The following is a 12184-nucleotide window of genomic DNA, read 5'->3' as shown; positions in this document are numbered from 1 at the left end:
TACCTCTAACTCTAACTAGTAATTTTTTAGGAAAAGATACCTTCCGAGTCATCTAGAGAAAGAAACTGGAGCTGTTTCCTTGGATTGGTTCGTTGTACGGTGGACACAGGAACAGTATCTAAATCATCCAAAAGGATATCAAATCTAGTGAATGAAGCAAGTTATTTGTGAGAAAAATATGAAGTGAGTTTTCCTATCTCACTAGAGAGCTGAACTGGCACCCCAGGAACTCACACAGTAGCATTTTCTTTTTTTTTGGGGGGGGGGGTGGAATGTGTGGGTTCAAGACAAGGTTTGTGTATCCATGGCTGGCCTCAAACTCACACAGGGATCCAGCTGCCTCTGCCTCCAGTGCTGGAATTAAAGGTGTGCGCCACCACCACCTGGCTGTCACATATTTTCTTCAAAGAAAGCTAGTTGTATGATTTTCAAAACTGAAATTGAAAGTGTCTTTCCTGACACAAAGTTCTATTTCCACATTAGAAACTTAAAGCACTGGCTGTCATGCCTCATCTGATCTCCCTAAGAAGCTCCTGGAACAGGCAGGGGAAGCACTCAGAAGGGGAAAGTAAGGCTCACTGTGCTTAGACCACAGAGTCTAGACCCAGGAGGCAAGGTCCTTCCTAGCCCATCACTCACTGCTAGCCTACTTCAGGAGCAGGTTCACTGCATATAGACAGGCACTTGCCACCCTCACACCCACTGTCTGACACCAGAATGTCCCTGTATCACACCTAGTCAGAAGCACAAGGAACCTCTTCTACATCGAAAAGCTAATGGAAAGCTGAGTCAGCATTGAAGATCTAGGAGGAGCAAGTTTCCAGTTAAAAACTATTTCCGCCTGGCAGTGGTGGCGCACACCTTTAATCCCAGCACTCAGGAGGCAGAAGCAGGCAGATCTCTGTGAGTTCAAGGCCAGTCCGGTCTACAGAGAGAATTCTAGGACAGCCAGAGCTACACAGAGAGACCATGTCTCAAACAAACAAACCTATTTGCATATATTATAATACTTCATGTTTCACATGATATTCACATAAATGACCTAACACCACAGAGTCCCAGTGACAACTGAAAAATCAGTAATAGCTAAAGCCATATTGATGGTTCAAAATCAATAACAGGGCCAATGGGATGGCTCAGGAGGTAAAGGCACCTGCCTCCAAACCTGAGCCCACATGTCTGAAGGAGAAAATAAACTCCCACAACTCTCTGACGTGCACACATGCACCAAGGTACACATGCTCACACATGCATACACACACACACATGCAAACAATAAATAAAATGTTTTGAAAAACCAATAAACTTTTTTAAAAAATTCTACAACTTTACAGAACTTACCGAATTGGACTGCTTTCATTTTTACTAAGTAGATGACTAAATCCTGGGGACAAATTTTCTTTAGGGGACCGTTTAGGACTATAAGCCACAGTCACTGGTGTTAACATAATCTCTCTTTTTGCTAAAGGAGAAAACAAAGAAGAAATATGATTTTTGTCTATATGTGTGCTGGCAGAACTTATTCCCAATTTTAAAGATAATGAAATTTGCTGAGTGGTGGTGGCGCACGCCTTTAGTCCCAGCACTCAGGAGGCAGAGGCAGGCGGATCTCTGAGTTCAAGACCAGCCTGGGCTACAGAGCGAGTTCCAAGACAGCCAGGGCTACACAGAGAAACCCTGTCAAGAAAAAAAAAAAAAGAAAGAAAGAAAAGAAAAGAAAAAAACAAGGGAAGCGAGAGAGGTTCCGTAGAGAACTTGACTATTGAAGAGGATACAACTGAAAATAAACAACCCGTCACTCTGATGTCTACAGGCAATCCCTGCTGACCCTTTCCTACCAGCCTCTAGTATCAGCACTCTAGCTCAAAACTGGTTTTGCAAGATTCTAGAAGTCAAGTGGAAATGAGACAGAAACACCAGCGCAGTAGTGACTGCCCCTCCTCAGCGGGTGGGAAAGTGGACACGGAAGTCAACACTGAAGCGTTAGAACAGCCTGGAACTGCAGGGAAGAAACTAGCGAAGAAAGATACAGATCAGATATCTAAGAAGCTGCTTCTCCCACCTCCGCAAACTCTCAACTGGTGCTCAGCAGAGATCAGCGTGCTCTAAACTTTGAAAAGCAACTTCTTATGGTACTAAGGCCCCAGGCTGTGCTAGCCAGGATCCCCCCCACTGAGCTACACCCCCAGGGCCCCCCCACTGAGCTACACCCCACACACCCCCACCCCCCACCCCCCACCCCACCCACCCCCCTGTCAGGGCCCCCCCACTGAGCTACCCCCCCACTCTATCACTAAACTACACCCCCAGGGCCCCACCACTGAGCTACACCCCCCCAGGGACCTACCACTGAGCTATACCCCCCAGGACTCCACCACTGAGCTACACCCCAACCCTTTTCACTTTTGATTTTAAGGCAGAGTATTGCTAAGTTGCAGGCTAGCCTTGAACTCACACAGTAGCTCAGGCAGGCCTTGAACCTTGATCTTTAGCCTCCCAGGTAGCTGGGATGACAGACCTGCACCACAAGATTGGCATAAAATGAGGTTTCTTAGCTCCTGTTTGTCATATCTGAGCACTCAGACAATTCCATTCTCTGGTGTTCTCAGGGAGCCCAGGCTCAGCATCCTCTGTTGGGGACGAGAGCACACTGAAACCGGAAAAGCACGTGGGAAGAGCCCCTCTCCCCAGCCCAAGGCTCATATCTTACTTGGAGTGCTGGCTTTCCGAATGGAGGGTGGGAGAGACGATGATCTTTGTGAAGCTGAACTCTGTCTCTTTGGTCTCTGCTGGGCACCTTTCTCTGGGGAACGGCCTGTATTGACTGAAGGTTCAGTTTGCCGAGGATTCACTAATTCTGCATCAGAGAAACACACACAAAAAACAAGGCAGACCTGGTCTCCACCATCTGCTTTATCACAGCTGTCACTGCACAAGGCCTTCCACTGAGAGCATGCTCTGCTCAAAACACTTCTTCTATCTAGGCTGCAATAACGAACTCCAAATGTACCGCATTATGATGATAAAAAAAATGCTTGGAAGGGAGTTTATAATGAATGTGCCCTGGTTTCCTGTTGCAACTGGCATTCAAGGTGAGTGCTCACACAGGGTTTATTTTTAGGAAGCAGGTTACTAATTTATTTACTAGGAGACGCTGCTGTGGGATGCAGCACCACAGATCTGAGGGTGTGCCTGGCAGGTCTGAGAAGCAAGCATGGCAGGAAGTAGAAAGAGCAATGGAGCAAGGCACAGTGGTGAACACCTGTCAGCCTGGCACTGGGGAGTGGAGGCAGGAGACCAGACATCAAGGTCACCCTCAGCCAACATAGTGAGTTCCAGGCTAGCCTGGGCTATGTGAGATCTTGTCTCAAAAAGAGAGGATGGAGGGCAAAGAGAAAGAGATGTTGGGTGGAGAGATAGGAATGGAGGGCGGAGACAGAGAGAAGTATCTAGACTTGGGGGAAAGCACACCTTGAAAGATATTCTTCTTCCTTTCTATAGATGCTCGGTAACCAGGAAAAAGAAAAAAGATAGGGGAAAACTTTGTTTTTCTATGTTTTTGGACCATCTGGATTCTGTTGCTTCGGCCTCTGAGTGCTGGGACAATAGACATGTATCCCACGCCCATCTTACTCCTCATTTTACAAATAGCAAATGACTGCCACAGTTTTCCAACATGTGCAAGACAGACAGAGATGTAGACAAACTCACTCCGTAGCCCAGGCAGCCTGTGATTTCACTCCCCCACCTTAGCACGTGGAAGTTGGGTTATACGGATTATACGCCTGCACGGCCCAGCTCATACAGACCCTTTTTCTTTATGATGTTTAGTTCTGTGTAGGTGTGTATGTCTGTATAGGGGTACGTGCACATGACTGCAGGTGCCTACAGAGGCTAGAGGCATGAGGTCCTCTGGGACTGAGTTAACAGACAGTTGTAAGCTACCATGTAGACGCTGGGAACTGAAGCCAGGTCCTCTGCAAGAATAAGTGCAGTTAGCCCCTGAGCCACCTCAGTACAGGCCCTCTAAATAATCAGAACACGATATGCAGTTGGCTTCGAATGAAAGATGCATGCTACACCAGGACCAAGATTAATTAGGATTAAGGGTCAGTTATCTATGAAACGGGGCTGGAGCAGTATCATAGCAGGACTTCATTTCACTATCTGAGAATTTTATCTTATTTTAGTTTTTGAGGCAGGTTCTTACTATGGAGCTCTGACAGGCATAGAACACACTATGTAGATCAGGCTAGCTTCAACCTCCTGCCTCTGTCTTCAAAGTGCTGGGATTAAAGACATGCACTTCTAAGCCTGGCTGAAATTTTAAAGACTATAACATAAATTAAGGAAAAGGGGCCAGGCAGTGGTGGCGCACGCCTTTAACCCAGCACTCGGGTGGCAGAGGCAGGTGGATCTCTGTGAGTCCAAGGCCAGCCTGGTCTACAGAGTGAGTTCCAGGACAGCTCGAGCTACACAGAGAAACTCTGTGTCAAAAAACAAAACGAATAAATGAACAACAATTAAAGAAAAGGGTGGACGCCTCTTTCTTTCAACATCGAACAAGGCGTAAAATACTTAGGGGTTGGAAGGATGGCTCGTCAGTTAAGAGGACTGACCGCTCTTGCAGAGCGCCTGGATTAGCTCTCAGCACCCACACAGCAGCTCACAAACACCATAACCCCAGCTCCTTCACGAGCACCAGGTTCACATGGGGTGCACACTCCTACATGCAGGCAAAACACTCATAGATGTAAAAGAAAATCAATACATCTTAAAATTAAAAAAAGTACTTACTACTTGAGGTATCCTCTTTCTCTGTCTGTGTCCCCCAATTCTTAAACATTCTTTCTTCATCAAGTTCCTTTAACGCTTTCATGACTGGTGTGTCTGGAGTGTCCCGCTGCTTTTTAATCAATAAGCTTGCGGGTGACCGTCCAAGTGAAGGGTCCTTTTCTGGAGGAGAGTGGTATCTAAAACAGTAGCTGCAATTGTAACTGCTGTGGGCTGAACGTCTGCATACCCCCTGTCCCATAACATACAGATAACAGCCTACCCTTAGCTGGAGTACTTAGAGTTGGGGCCTTTAAAAAAAATGAAGATTAGACAGGTCGTGAGAGAGGAGCCCGCAATGGGACACAGAGCAAGACCTGCTTCAAAAAAAAGAAAAGAATATATATAAAACAAGAGAGAAAGTGAAGAGCACTCTATCTGGTGCACATCAAGAGAAGGCAAGGCCGGGAGGTGGTGGCACATGCCTTTTAATCCCAGCCCTCGGGAGGCAGAGCCAGGAGGATCTCTCTGAGTTCGAGGCCAGCCTGGTCTACAGAGCAAGATCCAGGGCAGGCACCAAAACTACACAGAGAAACTCTGACTCGAAAAACAAAACAACAAAAAAGAGCAGGCCATGTGAAACACAGCCAGGAAGAGGGTTCTCTCCAAGACCTCTGCCATGTTGGCACTTGAACTGGAAAAATCCATAAATGTATCTAAGTCTTGAGTCTATGTTAATTTGTTATTAGCAAACCATGCTAAGTTTACTAGGACAGTCAGGGGAAAAACTGGAGAGTTGACAACTAGTCTCCATATGTATGCTATAATGCAAATACTTAACTCAGCCTGCACATAGGAAGTCAGTGCTTCTTAATCCTTTAGACATCCTAGCTAGCATATGCATAAGTTTCCTATCTGTATGGTACCCAGAGTACATGACTGAGCTTGCTCAGGCTATGCCGAAAGTGAGAGGATTATCCTACCGTCCTAACAAGTTTGCACTGTGCCCCTGAGCACAGGCAGAGAGGCACTGCAGAGCCTATGAAGGTAAAACATCCTAAAAGCATCAGCCTCTCAGGCTGGGGAGGTGGAGCCACTGCCGGATCTACTTATAAACCAGGCTCCAAGTTAAGACAGCAAAAAAATTAAGGAGCTGGATGTAACAGCACCTGCCTAGAATCCCAGCACAAAGGGTAAAAAGTGAAGGATCACGAGTTTGATCGCGGCATCCTGTCCACACTCACAGCTGAGCTTTGTGGGAAGAGTCACCTAGCTGCATCTCCTCATCAACACTAGCTTGAGTGGATACCCCCACTTCCGAAAGACAGTTGATTCACACCCTGTCCACTCTCGTCCAGTAACCCACTCCCAATGATGGCTTTCACAATCAAGAAAATCCTCAGGTCCAACTTCAAGGAGAAGGCAGAAAACCCAAAACAAAAACTGTTTCTTGACCTTCCCACCCTCTTCTCAGCCCAACTTGTGACTAGTTCCTCTAGAGGAGGAGCTGCGTCTCTATGAAAGCGCTCCTCAACCGACCTCAGCAGTTATCTCACCCAGGAACACAGGTTTCCTCCAGCTGGTTATCTATCTTCCTGTCCCCGGTGTCCAGAGGCTGCCCAGTAAAAATGGAGTACTCTGCTCCTGGAATCAGCCACTTCCTCCTACTCACATCTGAGGTTGCTAGTGTGCTGTAGAGATAAGAAGCATTCCATGGCATCACAAAGTCTGCACACTTCAATTTAAAGAAAATTTGTGTCTATAAAACATGGGTGACTGCTTTGTCCGTGTATGTGTGGTACTCAACAAAGCCAGAAGGGGGCATCAGATGCCCTAGGAGTGGAATTACAGATAACGATGAGCCACCATATAGGTGCTGGGAATTGAACCTGGGTCTTCTGGAGGAACAAGCAGTGCTCTTAACCACAGAGCCATCTCTCCAGCCTCTTGCACTTCAACTTAGAACGTTTATGTCAGAACAACCCATTTCCAAGTTTGACTTAAATATTTGCCCAGTGACTTAGAAACCACATATGGACAACCTGTCTTTAAAAAATGAATTTTATTTTAAAGGTTTCTCACTGTCCTGGAACTCACAGAGATCTGCCTGCCTTTGCCTCCCAAGTACTGGAATTTTATAGAGGCATGCACCACCACCACCTGGCCTGATATTTTTTTAAAACCTAGCTTCTGCAAGGTTCACATCACCTACTTAAACAATAAATAAATAAATGTGAATGATAATAATTAAAAATCCAGCTTGCCAAGGTTAACGTCTAGTGGAAGCCTGCCCTATACTAGACTCGGAACCAGTGCAGGGTGTGGTAGCCTGTGCCTTCAACTCCAGCATTCAGGAGGCAGAGGAGCCAGGTCTCTGAGTTCCAGGCCAGTCTGGTAAGTCCATTCTACTTAGTCAGGGTAAGAACTCTAGCAGTGACCTGGCGGTGGGAAATGAAGCAGAGATCACGGAGGAAGATGCTTCCTGGCATACTCTCCAGGCTCAAATTCAGCCAGCTTTCTGAAACACCCACATCCACCTGCCCAGAGAGGGCACTGCCCACAGTAGGCTGGGCCCTCCCATAGGAATGTCAATCAGAAAATGCCCTACAGTCGTGCTTAGAGGACAATCTTATGGAGGTAGTTTTTTCGGTTGAGGTTCTTGATTCCCAGACAACAAAATTAACCAACACAAACCAATCTCATCTCCAGCCCTGCTGCCACCACCACACTAGGCAACTTCAAGAGCTGTTCTTGACCTCTACACCCAAAGACTCGGTCTCCTCAGTCATCTACCTCAAAGGATATGGCCAGCCTGTCATAATCAGAGGTCACAGCTCTAAGGAAACTCACACCCCAATACCTCTCCCACCTCTCTGTTCCTATTGCTGCCAAGCACCATCCCAGCAACCAGCCAGCAAGCCCATGACCCCCATTTACCAATCGATCCTAGCTTCACTAGTTCCTCTGTCCACTCTGGCATGTGAGGCCACCAACCTTAACTACTCATAGCCCTGACTCCAACTCTCACATCTGACCAGCACCGAAACCCCCAGCTTGACTAACAACAGCGACCTTACTTCCTGTCCACACTCCCATGGCTGAGCTTTGCTGGAGAAGTCACCTAACTGCTACCCTGCACCCCATCTTCAGTGGACATGCCCTCCCCTTGACCAGCAAGCTCTGCTTCTGTAACGGCCCTTCATGGTGGCTTCAGTCAGTGGAAAACCTCAGATCCAACTTCAGAGAGAAAGCAAACCCTAAGCGAAAGTCCCGCCTTCCTCTCTACTCCGTTCATACCTAACCGGCTAGAACACCTCCCTCTCTTGAGAGCCGGGCCCTGCCCCAGGCCTCGGGCACTGCTACACAGGCTCTCTACTACAGCAGCACCCCAGGCCCTTTCCCTCAATTCTTCAGTTAAGAAACACTTCCAACATTCTTAGAAAATTACAGAGAATACCACAAGCGCCCACCTACCTACTCTCTCGGTTTTAACAGATGCTTAGATCTTGGCCATATTTGTTTTTAATTGTGAGACACAACATTGTATACATATGTATAGTTGCGTTTGTTAAACAAGGGCATGCTATCCACACCCTTCAATACGTCTTCTCTGCAACAGTATGTTGATGATTTATTCATGTTTGCGTGCAGAGCTGTCAGTCACTTCTCCAGTCTGATTTTGTCTCCTGGTGGTAGATGCTGTTTCAACAATGCTACAAGTAACCTGTGGAAGAAGTGACCCACATTTCTAAAACCGCAAGCATGAAACGTGGGGAGCACCCATCACCTCCGGTCGTCCTGGTGTCGGGGTTCTTTTCTTCACCTTTGCCAGACTCTGGAACAAATTAAGTCTGGCCTGTCTGATGACGGGAATGGCACATTCTATTATTTTAACTGGCAGTTTCCCGATTTCTCAGGACAACGAGCATCTTTGCATTACTATTGGCTGTTTTCCTTGTCTTGCAGCTTCACATCCCTTTACCATTTTTCTGTAGAGGAAATCCTCTCTTTACTACTGAGTGGTGATAGAACTCTGTATTCTGAATACTTATCCTTTATTTCTCCTGTTCATTAAAATAAAAACCTCTCTCTCACACACACAGCCAGTGAGATGGCTCAGTAGGTAAGAGAGCTTGCCACCAACCCTGAGTCTGTCCCCAGCACCATATGGTGGAACCCTGACCTCCACACAGAAGCAGTGGCAAATGCATATTCACGCACACACAAATTAAAAATATACAAATTTCTTTTAAAGATGTCAAGCATGGATTGACTGTACACAGGTAATGCTCAATGTACTGATACCAGGCATGGTCTTCACTTTCTGTTCTACACCCTCAGACTTTCACTACAAATACAATTAAAGCCCTGCTGAGCCTCGTCAGCCCTAAGGTCCCCTGCTCACAGAAGCCATTATTCTCAGCTCATACTTAGCATTTCCACACACAATTTTAAGACTTTGATTGCTTTTCTAAGATCCCAAGAGATACTCAGAACTATTGTAGATGCTGAAGCTGGTATTAGTTATTTCCTATTGGGGATCAGAAAGATGTAGCTCATTAGTAACACTGTTTATCAAGCATTTTCCAGGCCCTGGGTCTCCTCACCAGCCCTTTAACGATTATGTTGTAATATTTTCAGGTTACTAATAACAAGAGAAACAGTTACAGCTTACCTGGAAAGCACATCAGCTTAACTTGGTATAGACTTAAAAGAACACATCTTATAATGTGGAATGATCTTTTGACATAAAAGACCCTAGTAAACTATTTTTCCCAAATAAACGCTGTGGGTTTTCTTTTTCAGAAATTTACTTTATTCACGTATGTATTGGGAGGAGGGGTATGCACGTGCCATGAGCACTTGTGAAGCTCAGAGAACAACTTTCATGAGTCGGTTTTCTACTTCCACCACGTGGGTCCAAGGTTCGAACTCATTTCAGGCTTGGCGGCAAGGGCCTTCACCCACTGAGCCATCTCGCCAGCCCCAGGCACCAGCACTTTGGAAAGAAAAAGAAGTATTCTATTTCTCCTTCAACCAGTTTTGTATTGTTCTATATTATACTCTTCTTTTTGAGCTGAGGATCGAACTCAGGGCCTTGCGCTTGCTAGGCAAGCGCTCTACCACTGAGCTAAATCCCCAACCCTACATTATACTCTTAAAATTAATACAAATGATAGTCCAGAGGAGACATTTGTAATACCTTTTTCTACAAAAGGCAAAAGAATAAAAAAAGTATTATTTCAGGTTTTACAGGACAAACAATATTCATCACCAGCTACTCGACTTCCTTATCAAGCAAAAGTAGGAGTATGACATGTAAATGAATCAATTTGCTTTGGTTTTTTTCTTCCTTAAATCAACATCAAAATACAGCCCTTTAGCTAAAGCTAAAATATAGCTGGCTAGCTTCGACTCACAATACAGATCAGGCTGGCCTTGAACTCAGAGATCTGGCAGTCTCTGCTTTCTGAATACTGGAATTAAAGGCGTACATCACCACATCCAGCCCCAAATATTTCTTATGCATGTGTGTGTGTTCACATGGATGCCAAAGGACAACCTCAGATGTCATCCTCAAAAAGGCTGTCCCCCTCCTTTGAGACAGGGCCTGTCATTGCATAGAATTCACCCATTAGGCTAGACTGATGGCCAGTGAGTACCAGGCAACCTCCTATCTCCAACTTCCCAGGATTAAAAGACACACTATCCCATCTGACATTTTTAAAATCTATTATTAGTTTCTATGCATGAGTGCTCTGCCCACATGTATGTTTGTGCACCACATGCATACCTGGTGCCCCTGGAGACAAGAAAAGGGTGTCAGCTCCCCTACAACAGTTGTAAGCCATCATGTGGGTGCTGAAATCAAGTCCAGGTTCTCGGGAAGAGCAGAAGAGCAGCCAGTGCTCTTAACTGCTGAGCCATCTCTCCAGCCCCACACCTAGCATCTTCATGTGAGCTCTGGGGCTTGATCTCAGGCCCTTGAATTTGTAAAGCAAGGGCTTTACCAACTGAGCCACACAGGCCCCAGCCCTACCCAAACATTTAAAATTCCTCAGACATACACATCACAAAAATGATGGCGTAGCTTGGCTTTGGCCTAAAGGCTACTGCCTGCCAAGTCTTTCCTTTCCCACATGGCCACCCTGAGTAAGCACATCACAATATATGCATTTCCAGCTGCCGGCTGTGTAGGCTGTCTTCAATACCCTCAGACACTTCCCCCACCACCCACACTCTACTGAGTCAAAGCAGCCTCCAGCTTGCAGACCCAAGCGCCCTTTCCAGTCCTCGCCTGCCGATGTCTCAGCAGCACTCACTGACTGTGGCTGCTTCAGTCTCCCTCATGACTTCTAGAAGCTGTTTCGCAGGCTCCTTCACCAACCTCCTCTACCCAACCCAGAAGTAGGGTTCCGGAGAGCTCTCTCCTGTGCCCACACCCACTGACATTCAATTCCTTCAATTCTGTAAGCACCGCTCACAAATAATTGGCTCCAACATTGTAATTCCAACCTAGGAGTTTCGATCTCCAAGCCTAAGTTTACAAGTGCTCACTTGACTTCTGCTTCAAGTCCGTGTGAATCCCAAGCAAAAATTCCCACGCCAGGCACTCTGATCTCTTCCTCAGTTCAACACATGGCAGCTTTTGGTGTTCTCCATCTCTTGCCTCACCAGCCAAGACACAACAATGCTCTGTGGATTCCACCTCCGTAACCTTTCAAACTCCCCCCGCCTCCCGTTTTTTTTGTGGAGCTGAGAATCGAATCCCAGGCCTTGCGCTTGCTAGGCAAGCACTCTACCACTGAGCTAAATCCCTAACCCCCAAACTCTTTTTATTATAATTAAAAAAGTCTTGTTACATTTATTTCTTTTGTGTGTGCACAGACGTGCCACAGCATGTGTGTCGAAGTGAAAGGGCAACTTTTGGAAGCTGGCTCTGTTCTTCCACCATGAGGAGGTGACACCTGGTGACAAGCACCTTTGTACACCGAGCTACCTCCTTGGCCTCATTCTTACAGATACCAGATACCCAGAAACCCACTCTCCTCACACTAACATGGCCTAACTCATGTCATTGTTTCCATGCTTTCCTGTTTCATCTCTTTAATGAAACAGAAAGAGATGTACAAAGGCGAAAGTCAGATGCCATGTTCTTATACAAAAATCTTCAGGGGCCAGGGAGACAGCTTGATGCATAAGGTATTTACCTCAAAAGACTAATGGCCTAGGCCTGAGCCCTGGAATCCATGTGAAGGTAGAAGCAGAGAACTGACTCCAGGAAGTTATCCTCTAGCCTCCATGTCCAATGGCAAATGGACACAACACACACACACACACACACACACACACACACACATACACACAAATAGATCTTTAAAATCTTTGCCAGACACAATGGCACATGCCT

General features: G+C 46.3%; 1 protein-coding gene across 1 annotated transcript in view; it reads right to left on the bottom strand.

Annotated features, from left to right (window-relative positions):
* Mphosph9 (M-phase phosphoprotein 9) overlaps positions 1-12184 on the bottom strand; it is a 54386-nt gene that overhangs the window by 7627 nt on the left and 34575 nt on the right. Inside the window, 5 exon segments of the mRNA XM_036171737.1 lie at positions 41-144; positions 1342-1462; positions 2711-2857; positions 4798-4973; positions 6330-6464. Coding sequence (XP_036027630.1) covers positions 41-144; positions 1342-1462; positions 2711-2857; positions 4798-4973; positions 6330-6464 — 683 coding nt within the window.

The sequence above is a fragment of the Onychomys torridus genome, chromosome 22 (assembly GCF_903995425.1).
Source record: "Onychomys torridus chromosome 22, mOncTor1.1, whole genome shotgun sequence".
NCBI classification, from domain to species: Eukaryota; Metazoa; Chordata; class Mammalia; order Rodentia; family Cricetidae; genus Onychomys; species Onychomys torridus.
Note: the sequence above shows the minus strand (reverse complement) of the source record. Positions and strands in the feature narration are given on the sequence as shown.